General features: G+C 38.8%; 1 protein-coding gene and 1 long non-coding RNA gene across 8 annotated transcripts; one reads left to right on the plus strand and one right to left on the minus strand.

Moving 5' to 3' along the window:
* Window positions 1-1,106: 1,106 nt before the first annotated feature.
* On the minus strand, window positions 1,107-4,402 carry LOC110066745 (cytochrome P450 1A2-like). The gene has a single exon (XM_089296006.1). The coding sequence runs from the start codon at window positions 4,283-4,285 to the stop codon at window positions 2,714-2,716; it is 1,572 nt and encodes a 523-aa protein (XP_089152132.1). The 5' UTR covers window positions 4,286-4,402; the 3' UTR covers window positions 1,107-2,713.
* Window positions 4,403-8,756: 4,354 nt separating this feature from the next.
* LOC110066790 (uncharacterized) lies at window positions 8,757-17,902 on the plus strand. 7 transcript variants are annotated; one of them, XR_016209064.1, is made up of 7 exons: window positions 8,765-9,007; window positions 12,205-12,281; window positions 13,059-13,175; window positions 13,389-13,877; window positions 14,300-14,406; window positions 15,093-15,169; window positions 17,712-17,902. It is a non-coding gene; the product is annotated as an uncharacterized LOC110066790 (long non-coding RNA). The 7 variants fall into 7 exon arrangements; XR_016209065.1 differs by having other exon boundaries at window positions 8,881-9,007; window positions 13,827-13,877; XR_016209063.1 differs by having other exon boundaries at window positions 8,757-9,007; window positions 12,202-12,264; window positions 13,059-13,877.
* The last annotated feature ends 128 nt before the right edge of the window (window positions 17,903-18,030 follow it).

Raw genomic sequence — 18,030 nt, forward strand, 5'->3', positions numbered from 1 at the left:
AATTGTTTTGAATGGAAAAAATGTTTCCTAGTTCTGTTAATAACTGGTGCTTATTTACTCCTATGAGAAAACAAGAGTTCGTTTTTTTCCGAGATTTAGAGCAGGCGAAAGTTATTACTGTGTGAAAGTGGAAAATCGGATAATGTTATGCATTGTTATAGGCCACCCAATACAAAAGACAACTTTCAACTCGATTAAAGCATTCATTCATAAGGTTTTCAACGCCAAGAGCTAAAATCTTTTTTGTTAAGAGCTTAAATTCAAGGCCAACATAATTTAGTAGCTATAGGATTGATTTTCGTTTTTGTCACTTTCTTTTCGCCACAGTAAACGTAAAATAAAATCGTAAAATCACTTTCACTGCACTTCATCTATTATGCTGCATTTTGCTGGAGACTATTTCAAATATGCTCGATGTAAAGTCAGTCAAGCAAGCCCAGTCACCTTGACCGAGAAAACTGAAATCCGCGGTGACAAACAACTCTAAGTGTTTGTTACTTACTCATGCGTGAAATAGATTTTACACGTTTTTTAAATGTTAATATAGTCTTGAATTCCAACCTGAAGGCGTCCGGATTTCGCTAACATGATCCATGAGAATGGTTTTTCGATTATAAATTCAACTTTTCAAGGAAGAAAATAAAAATTGACAAATTACGTCCAAAATTAATTAACTGACAAATGGTCCATGATACATGTTCTGAGAACAACAGCTCGTCAGTGTAACAAGTTGCTCCTGTCTTGGAGATTGAAATTAGGAAGATTAGGGTGTTTGGGGCTTAAAGAACGAAGACAAAGAACATGATGTAGTGTAATAACTAGGCAATTTACTGCCTTCTATTAGTTTTTGTGCCGTAACTGTACGATTCAAGTCGTATTAAAGGAAGGAGTCAGAATGACTTTCTATTTGCCAACGCCCTAATGCATACATGTCCCCAATTATATGCGTCCATAATGTTGAAATGTTGAAAGGGACGAGAATATATTTGACGATCAAAACAATCGGCGAATTCAACACGTGTAAAGCAGAGCTCCTAAACAAAAAAGTGCTAAAAGACTTAAAACCGTTTGGAAGCGCTGTTAATTATTCCACTCTTTCCAAGTGGTTTAGCAATCTAGAGTATGTAGTGTTTATTGAATTGTGAGTCCCACTTAAATAATACAATCAATATTGTGTTGTTTTTGATGACATTTGTTGATCACAAATGAATGGGATGGATACAGTCCGCTATGGAGGAGCATACTTTTCTAAAGTAACAATGATTCAACTGACTTCGTTTTGTTCGCGATGGACAAAGCGTACTTTCCGTAAGAAGCTCCACATCGCTTCAGGTCGCTTTTCAGATTATAAGAAAATACATTAAGTAAGCGCACTGTGCATTTAGTTATCTGCACACAATCGAATGAGACAGGGTGTACCTCGCTGCTTCTATTGTTATAATAATACAATGTTACAATAGCTGACTACCAATAACAAGTTAATAACAAGGTCAAGGAATATCGATCGTATAATCGGTGCTTTTTAACTCGGTAATTATTTTGCATTAGTTCGAAAAATAACTGGTGCTTATTTACTCCTATGAGAGTGAGAGTTAACAAAAATATAACAATATATAATAAAATATAACAAAAAAACTTCTAGCCCGATTAAAGCGTTCTTCCTAAGGTTTTTAAGGTCAAGAGAAAATCTTGTTTGTTAAGAACTTAAATTCAAGGCCAACACAACGTAATCTAGTTGCTAAGACCTATCGCTTTTCCTGATTATTGATTTTCGTTTTTGTCACTTTCTTCTCGCCGCAGCCAACGTTTGTATTTTTCTTTGTAATAGATGCCTTTTCTTTGTATCGAAACTGAAGAAAAACAATTTCACTGCTCTTCATCTATTACGCCACATTTTGCTGGAGAGTTCGAACCTCTGTAGACTATTTCAAGTATGCTCGATGTAAAGTCAGTGAAGCAAGCCCAGTCACCTTGACCGAGACAACTGAAATCGGTGACAAACAACTCCAAGTGTTTGTGACGTGCTTACGCGTGAATGACACACCTCCTATGGAGGTCCAAATTTTTTATAATACAACACTGTCGCGTTTTCGTGATCTTTTCCATTGTACTTCGACGCCTTGTTTCCTTTGAACCAGAAAAACTGTGAGAAAATTAACAATATCACCAACTACAGATACTACCTATCCAGTGTAAAATAGATTTTACACGTCTCACAGATGTTGATTTTGTCTTGGATCCTAGCCCGAAGCGCTGTCACAGATCGCCATCAAGACTGATCCATAAGATTGGTTGTACCTATTATGAATACAAGGAAGAAAAATAAACATGTTTGGCTATACTCTATAGATTTAAGTTTCCTAAGTTTAAATAGAAAGCTCCAGTGACTATAAACCACGGCAAATGCAGTTTGAAATGTCATTCAACTATAGTCACCTTGACCCACAGTTACATGGCTTGGAGAATGTGATAATGCAAAATTATATATTTTTTTTACTAAAAACCACCGTGGCGAAATATATTATTATGTAAATAACAGTGATAATAAAATAGTATACGCCTCAGTCCTGACTCTTTCTCGCATTTTTGACTAGTAGAAAAAACCTTGGTAACTGACACTATTTTACAGTATAGATGGTTTATTTGAGCAGTGCTTCTGAATCGTAGAGCTGAGCAATGAAGCGTGAGACATAACATTGCTAGGTCCCCCTTTTCAGCGAAGACGAGCGCAAGCACTGAAAGGTTTTGGACGTAAAGTGAGTCCAAAATGACTTTCCAAATCAACGCTACCTCCAGTGGCGCTGGAAAACTCAAAGTGCTGCAATAAACAAGCTAGCAGCAAAAAGATCTCTGCTTTAGCCAACGTGCCTCCAAGACAGCGACGACTTCCAATCGAAAAAGGCAGCTGGAACTTGGTCTTCTTTTGGCAGAGCTCTCCGTCCTCATTCAAGAATCTGTAAGGATTAAACACGTGTGGGTTCTCAAACACGCGAGGGTCATGATTCACTGCCCACAGATTGACAATGACTAGTGTGGCCTTTGGGATCGTGTACCCACATAGTTTTGTTTCCTCTGAGGTTTGATGAGGCAAAGCAAGTGGTACCAAGGAAGTAATGCGAAGAACCTCCAACACTGTAGCTTGTAGAAGAGGCATCTTTGGCTTATCTTGGATGGTAGGAAGGCGGAGCCGCCCAACAGCGCTATCCAACTCTCGATGCAGGCTTTGCTGAATCTTCGGGCTGTTTACGATGTAAGCCATGGCCCAGCTTAGGGCATTGGAAACCGTCTCCAGGCCAGCGCCAAACACGTCAGTTGATATCATTTTGACAATTTCCTCGTCGCCATTGTCGACTGGTTTGCCTTTTGGTGATGAATAGGAAAGATCGCTTGGTTCTTCCACCTCTAAATTCATGTTTACGTCCTCGTTAGGTTTCCTCTTTGCCTTTTCTTCCCAGAGCTTCGTGACGCAAAATGCAATACAAGAGTCATTCGCAGCTTTCTGTTTACGGGAAGTGTACACCTTGTCCACGAAATCAATCAGCACTTCCACTGAGTGTTCCACTGTAGCAATCTGCTTCCGAACAAAGGGTTTAACCCAAGGAAGAAAATCCACTAGACCGCTAGCAGCACTGCTTTCGGTAAATTCGTCAGAGTCGACTACAAGTTTTTGCAGCTCCTTCGAGAGCTGCTGATTACGAGGCCCCTCTCCGAAAGTGAAGTTAAAGATAATTTTTATAACAGCTAACTTAAGGTGAATGGACGGCTTGAAGGTTTGCACTTCTTTGTTGACCAGGTCTGCTTTGAAATCCAGAAATGCATCGTGAACGATTTTGTTGAAATGTCCCATGTTGTTGAGCACAACTTGGTGAATTGCTTTTAAGGCGCACCTCTTCTTGAGAACATGAGCGGGGCAGTATTCTCCGAAGACAATGCTGAATTTCCGAACTTCTCGTATTGCAGACGCGGACATCGGTGGTCGATCGGAGAATTGTCGAGAGTTTTGTAACAGGGCTTGTCTAACCACCTCTCCGCTGTTTAAAACAACTGCTTCCCGTGAACCAAGCCTCACGGAAAACATATCTCCGTAGACCTTGCCAAGCTCGGTTAATGCAATGTGTGGCGTAGAACCAAGCTGAGGTAGATTTCCAAGAATAGGAAGGCCCCACGGCCCTGGTGGATAATTCAGTTTTCCTTCCCTTCCGTAAATAAGAAAACAAAAAAAAGTAAAGGAAAGTACCGGGAGTACCAGAAGCAGGATATCGGCTGTCGAATCTATCGGCAACATATTCTTGTTGGTTTTGCGACAGGGATGCGCCCCAATGCCAAGTTTACGCGACGCACGGATGCGAACGGGAATGTGTGCGTGTTGTATCAGCGGATAGTACTGTTATCGCTATTGAAACTAATCAAGTGTGAGACACAAACAATGGAAAAAAGCGGCTCTTTCTCTCATTGCCAAGGTCAGACTATTTGTTCCAATTGCAAAAGTGATCAATGCGGCATGCTTGAATACGGAACACTGAAAGAATTAACTAACAATGGCTTGTTCTTCTAGCTTAATCCACCGTACATTCTGACCTAGGAACTCTCATTATTTCAACTGTGATTTCTGTGATTTATAAACACTTCTTAACTGATTTTTCCAATAGAAGTAAATGCATTGTCAAGGACACACATTGAAAGAATAAAGAATGGTACCTTGGATGGTTGATGAGAACAGTAAAGATAAGTGAAATTTTAAGCTTGCGAGTGAGAGAGGGCCGGGGGGGGGGTACTCTCTTATATGGCCATATAGGTATGTACGGCCCCAAAGGGTAGGGTTTTTCGATTCAGCCATTTTGGTTATAAATAGGGTATGGTTTTAGCACTCTAGTCTTGAATTGGGTGTGTTTCTTAGAAGAAGCTACTTTTTCAGCATTATCAATAAGACCGTCAACAAAAGCCCTTCATAACTTATGTACAGGGCAACTGTGCCAGCCGCAACGGTCTTAAATAGGGTAGCAAAAATCGCAGATTTTGGACATAAATAGGGTAAGGGTGTGGGGAAGCAGACCGCGCTTCCCACCCAACTTTTCTGGGAGTACCCGCTCCAGCCAACCCCCCAACCCCCCCCCCCCCCCCCCCTCAAGAAAGAGGTAACTCCCGCGGTCTAAGATAATTCAATAGTAAAAGATTCATTTCCTGTTATTGACAATCCACATGACCTTGCTTCCGTTCACTTCTGGGCCCCTGGGACAAGGTTCCATGGACCACGCGGCCAGCAATTAGCCTGAATAGGTCACGTTTCATTGGCGATGTCTACCCGAAAATACGTTTTAGCCATTGGCAATAGGAAGTGAGTTTGCCTTAAATTGGACACACAGTAATCTATGAATTTTTCCCACTGACTCTATTTATTCTTGTTACCTGTTAGCGTGGCAGTGAATTAGCCTTTCTACCGACCACAGGGACAGGACTAACGAATAGCTAATTAAAGGTTCTTCTTCCTATTCTGGATCTTCAGAAGTAGAGTAGTTCTCTCAATAAATCAATTTAAAATGCAAGGCTAGCACTACAGAAATAGACAAGGGCAGATTTATTCATTGCCTCTGTTAAAGGTCCCGTAATACGGGCAACATTTTTCTTAAACTTGTCTCGCAACATTGTTGCATTGCAAGTTGAAACACATTGTTGCGCGTATTACCACGTTTGTGACCAACTTGTCTCGCAGCAAAATACAGTGTTGCAAGTTGAGGCAACATGTTGCGCAAAGTAGACTCGAGTTCTACTTTCTGCAACAAATTTTATTTTTGCTGCTCGTATTACCCCTGAAGCTACAACTTGTATCGCAACAAATTTGAATTCAACGCTTGTGATTGGTTGTCGTGAATCGCGGCAACGCGGCAAATAAAAAAAAAAAAACATGGCGGACGGTGAAGACGAGCCTGAATTCGAAGTAGACCAGTTACTCTCGGAAAGTCATAAATTTGCCCTGTACAAAGACCGCGAGGGCTATCATAGTCTTTGGTACACCTCGTTTGTCCCTTCAAAACAAGTGGAAAAAAGCAGGCAAAAGGCATTGAAGAACTGTCGCAAAAATACAACTTTTCGCTTAGCTACCTGAAACGACACTGAACTTCATACTGAGAGAACTTCGCTGGCACGGAAAATTAAGAAGAAAATAACGGCCAGAAGTGGAAGTGGAACTTCGTCGAAATGCTAAATTATATTAAAGAAGGCGCCATCTTTATTTACACACGATTAACTAATTATACCGGTAGAATTCCGCAGACTTGCAACCGGACCTTAAATGGCTAAAATTACTGATATCTACTTTCGTCTTTCAAATGTAAATTAGTGAGTAAGTAAGTAAGTATGTAAGTAAGTAAGATCCTTTATTTAAACACGATGAGATTAAAAGCATTACATGCTTGAGGGGTCGTGTGTAACTAATTAATACTTAATTAACCCACAAGTTAAAGTGGATGAAATATGCATAATCAAACTTGAAAGTAAAATACAACACATAATATACTTTTATAATTTAAAATAATATGAAATTTAAAATCAGACATCTTCTTCGCTAGGCCGTTAGGTTTTACATAACCTTAGCTCTGTAGCTCAAGAACTCTAATTGTACAAGTCACAACGTGTCTTGTCTCTCTTAGTACAAACCTGTTACTGCAAATTGCTTAAGGTTACCGTAAACCTTTAGGGCACCTTCACAGGTGTCTCGCGTCTAAGCGATGTAGCGCGTCCGGTTTAAACTGTAGATGGCTATACCCTTATATCAAATTAAAGCTTATAGAGCTAGCTAACACACTATACCAAGAATTTTGAAATAAAATGAATTGTTCAAATTTTTCACGAGTTCTAAATGTGAGCTTCCAAATCATATTTTGGGTCCCTTTTGAAAGCTACATGTCAAAGGGAAATTGTTCCTTTGCCCTCAAATTTGAACAGTAGCTAGTTTGATATCTAAAAATCAAGACCGTGTCGGCGAATTTTTTCCCAAATATTTTTTTCTCCGATAGCGATTTTTTCAAGGATTACTCCATGTTTTTTTAATCCTATTTCGAAAATTTTATGTTCCTTTTCACTGAAATTGAATATGCAAATGGTGAACACGTGTTTTTTTTTAGCCCTTTGGGTGCGTTAATTGCTGAGAGACAAATTAGATGAGCGAAAAACAAAATTAATTTTGACTTGTAGCTTTCAAAAGGAGATTCGGACGCTCGAATTTAGAGGTCATAAAAATTTCGACAATTCAATTTATATTAAAATTCTCGATATAGGTTGATAGCCACCTCTATAAGCTCTTATAATTTGATATAGGGCTTTAGGTATCTACAGTTCAAGCTGGACGCGCTACATCGCTTGGATGTGAGACACCTGTAAGGGTATACGGTAACCTTAACAGTATTCATGAACGCACAAGTGAAGGTTCATAGAAATATTGGGCCATCAGTTTTAGATTTCCATTCACGTAAAAATGTTTTTTGGCTTTTGACATTTTCGACAGAAGTCATGCCCATTAAAAACTTAAAACCGAACGAAGTGCGCGTCTTTTAAGGTCTCTTAAGATGCGTACTTCGGTTAAAACAGGTTTATAACAGATGCATTACTCCTGCGTCAACATAACTGTAGGATGCACCAAGCAGACGAAATAACGCTTACCCTTTTATAAGCTCTCGACCCAGTGGTCATGAATAATGAACACTGAAGTGTCGTAAAATTCCCGTTGAGCGATGTTGGTATCAGTTGGTATCAGTTTCTTAATTCGTTGGATGTTGAAAAGTTTAAGACTTACCCTTGATGTTTTCTATTAAAAAAAGCTTTCGTCTGACAGGTTTATTTGGGGTGGGAGAGTAGGTTGTAACCGAGGGCTTGTTATGTATGCTGCGTTTCAAACATGACTGTAATATGCTAAAGGTTCATGATATGAAACACAAAGAAAAGATCTCACGGTTTTGCTGATTGACTATTTACCACCGGAGCCGGGTTGTTCAAAGCCCAATCGAGCTAAGCCCGGATTAACTATAATTTTGATGCAGTTTTGTAACTTTTCGGTGAGGTTTTCTGTTTATATTATTTGTCCTTCAATTTTGAGTTTGAATAATTTAAAACTACACGGAACATAATCAGTGAAAAACATTTTTATACAAGAAAAAATAATTCTTCGGTTAACTTTTAATCTTGTGTTAGCGTTAACAACCTTTCGAACAACACGGTCCCAGGTGATCAGGAGCTCCTGTTGCCAGGTATTTAGCATCTGTGTGCGGTAGTCTATTTTCTGTTTCACATGGTAGACGTCTGCTCGCAGGCTATGCCGCTTTCTGTTTCTGACTTGTGGCTTTTTTTCGCCAAAGGTTTGATTAGGGAGGAAGAATTACTTTTTTTGCCTATAGTAATTCCAGATTGGTTGTAACTCGATTATATAGATCTCTGAGTCATGACGTCTTCGGTGAACAGGGTATATTACAGGGAAATGAACACTTATTATGACTGTTATATCTGACACTGTGTCAAGTTTGAGAGGCACCACCCTATCTAAGTTTCTGTCAAGGAAATGCTAAGTTGTACAATTTTGTAATGAAGTAAGTGTTTTATATCTTGCAGGGTACAGCATTTTTACATATATCTTTACAATGGATTCTTGCAAAGTTACCCGGTGTCATGGGTGCAAGATTAAATAAACAAAATTTAAATACAAAAATAATTAGGGAAAGCTCAACTAAAATGGAATAAAATTATAACAAATAAATGTGGTCAGATCAGAGATGTTGGCCTTCATCTTTGTGTCCAGTCAATGATAGTTCTTGGCCAGAAACGTTTCCAATGGGTGCATGTTATCATAGGTCAGCTCGTGTAATGTGGGTGAACACAGGAGCCTGGTACCTAACAACTAAGACCTCGTCACCATGCCCATTCATCAACTCGACTAAGATGGCGGACAATAACAGGCGAGCGAGAAGCGGAAATATAAAGATCTGAAAGATGAACCCAAGAAGCATCTGTTAACTTCGAGGTCAGCAAAAAATGACATTTTCTTATGTTGTCACTCATTGTAAATTAATTTGTTTCTGTGAGACTAACCGACAGTTTATATTTGCAACAGAATTATTTATGGACATATTGATCTGAAGTTGAAGTATTGCAGGAGCAGATTTATTAAGTTCCTGAGATTAAATTTTAACTTGAGCATTAGTGGCTTTGTGTTATTTAAGTATTCCTGTGCTAATGGAGGACACTGCATGCAATTTTACAGACAGAAATTAAACTTGTTAAGAATCCCAAATGGTAGGACTAAGGAGGCTTGCAATTCCTAACAAGTCCTTTTGTTGTTTGCAGTGGCTGTACATCAAATATATCACTGTATAGTTGACTGTATTGTGACTTGACATTTTGAGCATGATGACTGCAATAAACTATAATATTAGTTGCAGGGTTTCCTCAGGGCTGTCATTAAGTTTTAATTCACGTGTAGCCTTGATCTTCACACCCACTGCAAACTTGTCACTTTATGGGTGAATTGTATCAACTATAGGCCAGTTCACCCCTAACATCAAGGCCCCATCAAACATACTCAGCACTAACAGGTGTTATGGGTTATGGCCCTTATTGACAGCTCTGTTCCTTGTCTTATGTGGGCACTTCATCTTTTGAGTTATACAGTACCGCTCAGAACTAAGCAAACATTGAATGTGTATTCTTAACACGAAGGGTTAAACGCAGGTGCACGTTTTGCTGTGTTAGAGACTGCGTTTGGACTTCGTGTTACAGCGCGTCAAAGTGAACGTATTAGTATGTATGAGTTTGGTTATTGTTCGTTTCTTTTGTTACTGTGTGAAAGGAAGTTAGCAACCTTTCTGAAGATAACATTCGATATGAATATGATGTGTTTTCAAGGAGCAGACAAGTTCTAATTCTTTCGTACTGGCTGAATATAATGGCTGTTACATACAGACCAGTTTGTTCTGTCTGTTTGGATTCATCCAACTTACGAATAAAATGATTTGCATTTCGAAAAATCAGCATAATTTTATAGAGATAACGGAGCTTTCAAATGGCACTGAAAAAGACAACAGATGACACCGGGAATTTTTTATTTCTGAAGATTGTTGTTATGTCTAGCCACCTGGGAGCCAGGAGGTGTTTTCAAAAACCTAGATACCCAGCAGTCTGAAATTATTATAGAATTTCAACACAAAATTAATTCAATTCTTCTTAGAATAGTGTTTAGAAATGTCAAGCAATTTCAAGTATTATTTTGGCTTTGTAATTGAAGAAATTTTCAAGCTTGGGCTTACTATAAAATCTCGATGTTTTGACACTTGCTGTACTTTGACTCTGGAGCCAATTCTCATAGACTTAAGTCCAAACAAATTACAGTTGAACCCCTCTGAGAGTACTCGATATTTGTTTACCAAGCGAAATAATGTTTTGGTTTTGTAGTGGATGAATTCTCCCAGCTTTGGCATACTATAAAAATCTTAACTCACGGGCACGGTTGTTCAAAAAACTTGACAGTTGGTAGAGCATCGCACCGGTATCATGGAGGTCACGGGTTCAAATCCTGTTGAAGCCCTGATTTTTTTCAGGCTTCTTTCCAATTGCTTAAATTGGAAAATTTACTGCGATGATCATTCTTCACTTTCATCTACAACCGCAGTTCAAATATGAATTATTTCATATATACTTCACATCATTTCACTCCTTATGGGAAGATATGAACTCAATTAATTGACCTCGCTCCCAATATGTGGCTTCATAGCTCAGTTGGTAGAGCATCGCACCGGTATCGTGGAGGTCATGGGTTCAAATCCCTTTGAGGCCCTGATTTTTTTTTTTTTCCAGGCTTCTTCCCAATTGCTTAAACTGGGAAATATACTGCGATGATCATTCTTCACTTTCATCTACAACAGCAGTTCAAATATGAATTATTTCATATATACTTCACGATGTTTGTTTTAATTCACACAATGTTGCTTTAAGTCATTCATTCCCGAAAATATGTTTTGCGGTTTCGATGCTAGAAAAGACAATTGACGAGACTGGCAAATGTGTACTTCTCTCGTTCCAGCTGTTATCAACGTCCACGATATTCACACAAACTAGAATAATTACATACACGATTTGTTTTCATTCATTCCATCGTAAATAAAATATTTCATCCTTTCGGAACGAAAAAGCCCTTCAAATTTGAGGCAACTTTTGTTTTGTGTGACTCTGGTGGAAAAAGGAAATATCAAGGCATCAAATATCTCTTGTAAATGTAAAATCATTGGCCTTAACATCTACGAGAGATGCTATGTAAACACTGCAATGGACATCATAATTTTCATTCAATGGGCTACTTTTATTGCTTGAACTGAATGGAACTGATCACCATTTAATAGCCTTTAACTTTTATTCTTTGGTGGTTTACCTTCGAAAACATAAGAAGGTTTTTTCCTCCTCGTGTAATTTACAGACTTACAACTTTCCCCAGTTAGGTCTCATATCAGGCGCTGGGTTAATTGAAATCGTCTAGCTTTCAATCTGTTGTTCATTTTGTCATGATTTGCATAATTCCTGAATTAGTACTTGTATGTCATTATTTCCATCTGATACAGCGAAATTTTTGCTGAGTATGAATGCCATGATAACTTGTGCAGTGTAATGCCTTTCAAATTATTTAGTATCAAAGTAAGTTACAGTGATACTCAGGACACTCAACGGAAGACGTGAAAGAAGTGTACACTTTGAAATAATATGCATGTCACAACACTAGCTGTCACATTTGGATGAGCAAGTTCAAAGTTTCAGGCTAATTGCAATGGTTTGTCATCTTGTCAACATCAAGGCACCTTATTTCGGTGGTAGCGGTACAAAGCGGTTTCTTTGAGCAGTAAAATTTTCAACTGCACTTGTTTATTTGCTGTGTTTTGATTTGAATTTTGATTTACAAATCATGCATTTGTTTTGAACTGAAGTCGTGCTTTGTTCGCCATAACAATACATCACAAAAGGAATATTGGTTATGAATAACAAAGGCTAACACGTTGGCAAAAACATGTGGCCCTAACTCTTTGGCAAAAATATGTGGGCCATTTTTTCGTGTAAGGGGTTCATTAAGAACGCGCGTTCAATGTCTGTTTAGTTCTGAGCGGTACTGTAGGTTATTTGAGGAAGAATCAAAACACCCCTGACAGATGACAAGATTTTTTTGTGTTCGATCAGCAGGCAAAAGAAAATTTAGAAGTTAGAAGAAATGAAGGAAAAGGAATGGAAACGGAAAGATTTGTATGTGTAGTTGGGCAGTAAGTTGACCTTTAAATGTTTGGTTGAGATAAATTACAGCTAGGTTGTGGTTTACCTCTGTTGCGAGTAAATTATTGGAAGAGGTTTTACCCCACAGGATCTAACTGACCTGTGAAAAAAAACCAAAGGGAAAGTCATTGACAGTAACTCTATAAAATTCTAAGCAGTGATTAAAGTGTTTATCTCCAGAAGTACATGCCAGGCCTCTAATGTTATCTGAGGTCATGCTGGCTTGACAGTGTCATAAATCTGAACATAGAGCCCCACCCATGAAGTTATCTGAGGTGGTGGCTAACACAACATGGGAATCACTTCAGACAGCTGGAGCTGCTGTTGTGTTCCTTTAGGTCTTATAAGTAGTTTGACCTTTAAATATTGTGTTGTTTGGTTGAGGCATGCCACTGTCAGCTTCATGGTTTTGCTCTGTTCTGAGGTATCGCAGGAGGTTTCACCCCACAGGTTCTAACTGACCTGTGAAAAAACTAAAACCAGAGGGTAAGTCAGTGAAAGGGGAGGTTTGTTGTACATAGTTCTTACTAACAATAAAATGATTGTTCATCATTTGGAGTACCAACCAGACCTGTGAAGTTATCTGAAGTCATGGTGGCTTGACAATGCCAGAAATTCAAATGTCGAGCCCCACCCATGAGGTCATCTGAGGTGGTGGCTAACAGAACATGGGAATCACTTCAGGAAACTGAAGCTGACTGTTGTGTTCCTTTAGGTCTTATAAGTACATGTACTTTGACCTTTAAACATTGTGTTGTTTGGTTTAGGCATGCCATTGTCAGCTTCACAGTTTTGCTCTGTTGCAAGTAATCGCAGGAGGTTTCACCCGGCAGGTTCTAAATGACCTGTGAAAAAACTTAAACCTGATGAGAAGCCAGTGAAAGGTAAGTTTAATTATTGTAATTCTAAATGTTAATATAATCCGTGTTTTTCTTTTGGAGTACCAATCAGACCTGTGAAGTTATCTGAGGTCATGGTGGTTTGACAATGCCATCAATCCAGACATAGAGCCCCACCCATGAAGTCATCTGAGGTGGTGGCTAACATAACATGGGAATCACTTCAGACAGCTGGAGCTGAATGTTGTGTTCCTTCAGGTCATGTCATTGTCAGCTGCATGGTTTCTCTCTGTTACAAGTTATCGTAGGAGGTTTCACCGCACGGGTTCTAACTGACCTGTGAAAAACTAAAACCAGAGGGGAAATTTATGAAAGGTAAGTTTATCGTAATTCTGTCTATCTATAAAATAGTTGTTCATCGTTTGGAGTACCAACCAGACCTGTAAAGTTATCTGAGGTCATGGTGGCTTGACAATGCCAGAAATCCAAATGTAGAGCACCACCCATAAGGTCAGCTGAGGTGGTGGCTAACACAACATGGGAATCACTTCAGACAGCTGGAGCTGACTGTTGTGTTCCTTTAGGTCTTAAAAGTTGTTTGACTTTTAAATGTTGTGTTGTTTGGTTGAGGCATGTCATTGCTAGTTCCATGGGTTTGCTCTGTTGTGAGTAATCACAGGAGGTTTCACCCCACAGGTTCTAACTGACCTGTGAAAAAACTTAAACCAGATGAGAAGCCAGTCAAAGGTAAGTTCAATTATTTTAATTCTAAATGTTAATATAATCCCTGTTTGTTATTTGGAGTACCAACCAGGCCTGTGAAGTTTTCTTAGGTCATGCTTTGTGGCATGACATTGCTACAAATTGAAACATTGATCTGTACCCATAAAATTGATCATCCCTGAAGGTGGAGAACACAACTTGGGATCACTCCTTCAGGTTGTACAAGTTCTGTGAGCAACGTTGTATTTTCTGGTTATGGCATAGTAATACACATATAATCTGCACCTGGATTTTCCCTTGTGAGTAATCACAGGTGAACTGTAATTACTCAGAGCACAAGATATAGTAGTCAATGGAAAGGAGGATCATCATTTATTAATTATATGGAGATAGATATATATGAAATAATGTGGTAATAATTTATTTGTTATATTTATTTGGAACAGTTTCAAGACCCATTCACATACCTGGCTTGACCTTATCTTGGGCCATTTCCATAAGCTCCATTTGGAAGATATGGGCTACACTAGTCGTAATATGGTCAGTTGAAAAGGTAAATATGACCATTGCTACGGTGTGTTTCTACTAGTGTACAGCCAAATTATACTGATTGCAGACCACAGATTGTAGACTGCAGGACTGGCAGACATGAAAAGTAAAGTAAAACTATTGTAGGCTAGTATTTCTCAGCCATTGATGCAAAGTACAAGGCAATGGAGAGCATAATAGTATGCTATCCACTTTATTTTAAAGTCATTTTAAAGAGTGTTATGAACAATAGAATTATTTTTTAATATAGTTAAGTAGTAAAAGAATTTGTAATAATGGTATATTACAAATTCCCAATCATTGGTCAAAATTACTTAAAGTAAAATTTAAGGTGGCTTTAAGTCCCCTTCAAAGAATTTTTTTAAACTTTGCAAAACGTTGCATCTTTTCATGCTTAGCACAATTCCATTATATAAAATGGGGGTCATCGAGCTTGTTTTTGAGTTATAAGAGCTTAAAGCTAAGATTAAGGATGTTTTTAGCAGGTCATATTGTTGCTATGGTAACCTGTTATATGAAAAGGATGACCACAACTTGTTGAACAATGATTCGAAATTTGAAATATACCAGTATTGTTAGTAGCATCAGTTGTTAGAAAAGTGCTGGAAACTGTTGCCAGCCTCCTTAAATCTCTATATGTAAATTCCGTGAATTATTTGTCACCATTGACTGTCACAAAATCCATTATAGGACTATGGAACCAGGCCACATAATTGTTGTGCAGTTGTGTTGGATCAGTGGGTCTGTTTTAAGTGCCAAGTTTGCAGGTAGGTCAGCTTACCTTCTTAATGAATTTTAAACATCGCAATGTATCCTATTATATTCATATTGGTAGTTATTGCAATATACAGATACATGTAATGTACGTCTACTGGAATCTCTTGCTGCATCTTGCTGATGAAGCATTTGAAATGCCCTGTTAAAGACCAAAATGGCCAAAATCGATACCCTACTTATGACCAAAACGGCTGAAAAACCCTACCCGTTGGGGCCGCACATACCTATATAGCCCATGTATGAGAGAACCCCTCCCCCCCCCCCCCCCCTCGGGCCTGACATAATCCATACGTCTTGGGTTTGCCTCTTTTGTCACATGCACAGTTTTTGCAAAACGTTAATAGTAACCTCTTACTGACCTAGCGCGAGGGCTGGGGAAGTATTGAATGCCCGAGGTCGGAGGTCGTGGCAGTTGACCGCCGAGCGCAGCGAGTTCCGTACAAAAACGACCGTGGGCAAATTCCCCAGTACGGCTCGAGCAAGCTAGGTTAGTAAGTAGGTGTTGATGCACCTAAGACCGGCTTTCGGAAACAAAAAATACACGGTCCATGTCCGTATGGCAAAATCTTGACCAAGAAAGAGGCAATCAGAATGGTTGGATTTACCTCAAGGCTATCTTGCCTTATAATGAAAAGTTGTTTTTAGCAAGTGTATAATTCGATTATAAAAAGGGTGGATGACACGGGGATCATTTTCAGTTCTTCTTAGTACTTTAGTCCAGAATGGCAATTGCGCTAGTCCATTGCGTCCCGTTGATCGCATCAGCTTGTATTGACCGAAAAGTAGCGCTTACCTTTCTATTATACGATACCCGCGAATCTAAAACGTCAACTGTGTTTACATACTCTCATCTAAACACGCCTTTAGACCAATGAGAGCGCGCGTAGTGGCTCAGTTATTTTATAATTAAGAAATAGTAAACATGTTCCGTGTTTCTATCAAGTTTTGGTATAAATCTAGTAGCGTTCTATCACGAATGCCGTTCTCTGATTGGCTACGTTACTCACTAGTTATTCTGTGATAGACAGTGAGTAGCGTAGCAGTGTGCCCTTGTTAACAAAATGACGGCCGTTTCTTGGCGTTTTCGAAGTGTCTGTGAAGAGGATTTAGATGAAGTTTTGCACGGCTAGTAGATTTATACTAAAACAATTAGATCATTCGCTCTCGATTTCTATGCGTGATAGTTGACTTGGGCTGCGCCCTCGTCAACTATCACGCGATAGAAATCTCGAGCTCATAATCTAATTGCTTATTATATAATAACTCAAGTTATTCTCGCATTTTGATTGGTTCTCGCCTATGATCTATTAGAGGACAGATGCACGATTGACGTCATCATTTCAAAGTTTTTCCCTCTGTGTTTAAAATGGCGGAGAGTTTTGAGAATTTAGATAATATTTTACATGACTGCGCAAAAGATAAGGTACAAGAAAGTCTTGTCCAGGCATTGGACAGCTACCAGAAGCATAGTCTAGCAGGAAGAGGAAAGATAAAGCCGTTTCTGTTTTAGAAAATGACACAGAAAAAATACTCGAGCAGTCTCAGTCGGCAGTCGAGCGAGACTAAACCAAACACAAAATTAGTCTTGGTAAGCGGAGAACCATTGTTTTATCTCGAATTTAACAAACCCGATGAACAAAATGTTTATGAGATTAATTTATTTAAAACATTGAACTCTCAGTCTCAAAATAATTGTTAACACAGTGATTGTCTGGAATGAAACATCAAAACCGCTTCTTAAAATCAGTTTAAATAAACACATAACCTTGCTTTCCGATGCGAATGTTCCAGTCCGTTTCAGGGCACAGCAGCGAGCAAAGTATAGCTCACTACAGCTCACGGCCAACTGTATCGCAGCTAAAAGGTGTCTCCGACACTATTTCAAACTGATTTGAGAATCATCAACCAAACAGGACACAAATTAACAAGTTAACAACTGACACTCCATTGAATGATAAGCTCCGCAAATCGATATTTAGTATAAATCTACTGGCGTTCTATCACGAATGCCATTCTTTGATTGGCTACGCTAATCACTATCTATTCTTTTGTAGATAGTGAGTAGCATAACAGTGTGCGCTTGTTAACAAAATGACGGCCGCTTCTTTGCGTTTTCGAGGTGTCTGTGAAGAGAATTTGAAGATAGTTTTGAACGACTAGTAGATTTGTATTAAAACAATCAGATTATTGGCTGTCGATTTCTATGCCTGAAAGTTGACTCGGGCTGCACCTTCGTCAACCATCACGCGATAGAAATCGAGAGCGAATAATCTAATTATTTAATATAGGATGGAGGGGTCACCGATTCGTTTTGGAGTTTATAAGCGCTTAAAGCTAAATTAGGGGTGTTTCTATCAGGTTATAGCCTTGATACGGTGACTTGTGAAAGACTTGTCCACCAAGTTTACCATTACTGTAGCACCATCTTAAAATAAATTACTAGTATTTATCCATCGGCGAGGAAGTGCCAACTGACTTAAAACTGCGTTTCAGAAAACCTCTACTAACTGGAATTCTTTTATACTTTGATAGGATTTACAGCTTCTCATCATGATCTTCTTCAAACAACTTCGTCTGTAGTCTGTAGTCTTCTCGGGAAAGTGCCATCTCACTTGAGAATACCGTGGTTTCCAGGAAAATTAGACATTCTGAAGAAAATGGTCAATTGACTAGAAACATGTCAGTGTTGAGGTTGCTGAATTAAAGATTTTAAATCACTGAAATTTGTTGTGTCTTTGCATTATCAGCTCAATAAGAAGGGAATTCGTTATAAAAAACGAATGCATGCCACTCCTATGACTCCCGAAAAGGTAAAACTTCAGGGAAAGAGTAAAACTGGAACAATACATTG

The sequence above is a fragment of the Orbicella faveolata genome, unplaced genomic scaffold (genome assembly GCF_042242905.1).
Source record: "Orbicella faveolata isolate gen_17 unplaced genomic scaffold, um_ofav_v1 contig_26, whole genome shotgun sequence".
Classification (NCBI taxonomy): domain Eukaryota; kingdom Metazoa; phylum Cnidaria; class Anthozoa; order Scleractinia; family Merulinidae; genus Orbicella; species Orbicella faveolata.

Excerpts from the sequence above, each read along its gene's own strand:
- LOC110066745 (XM_089296006.1), bottom strand. The coding sequence starts at position 4,285 with ATGTTGCCGATAGATTCGACAGCCGATATCCTGCTTCTGGTACTCCCG.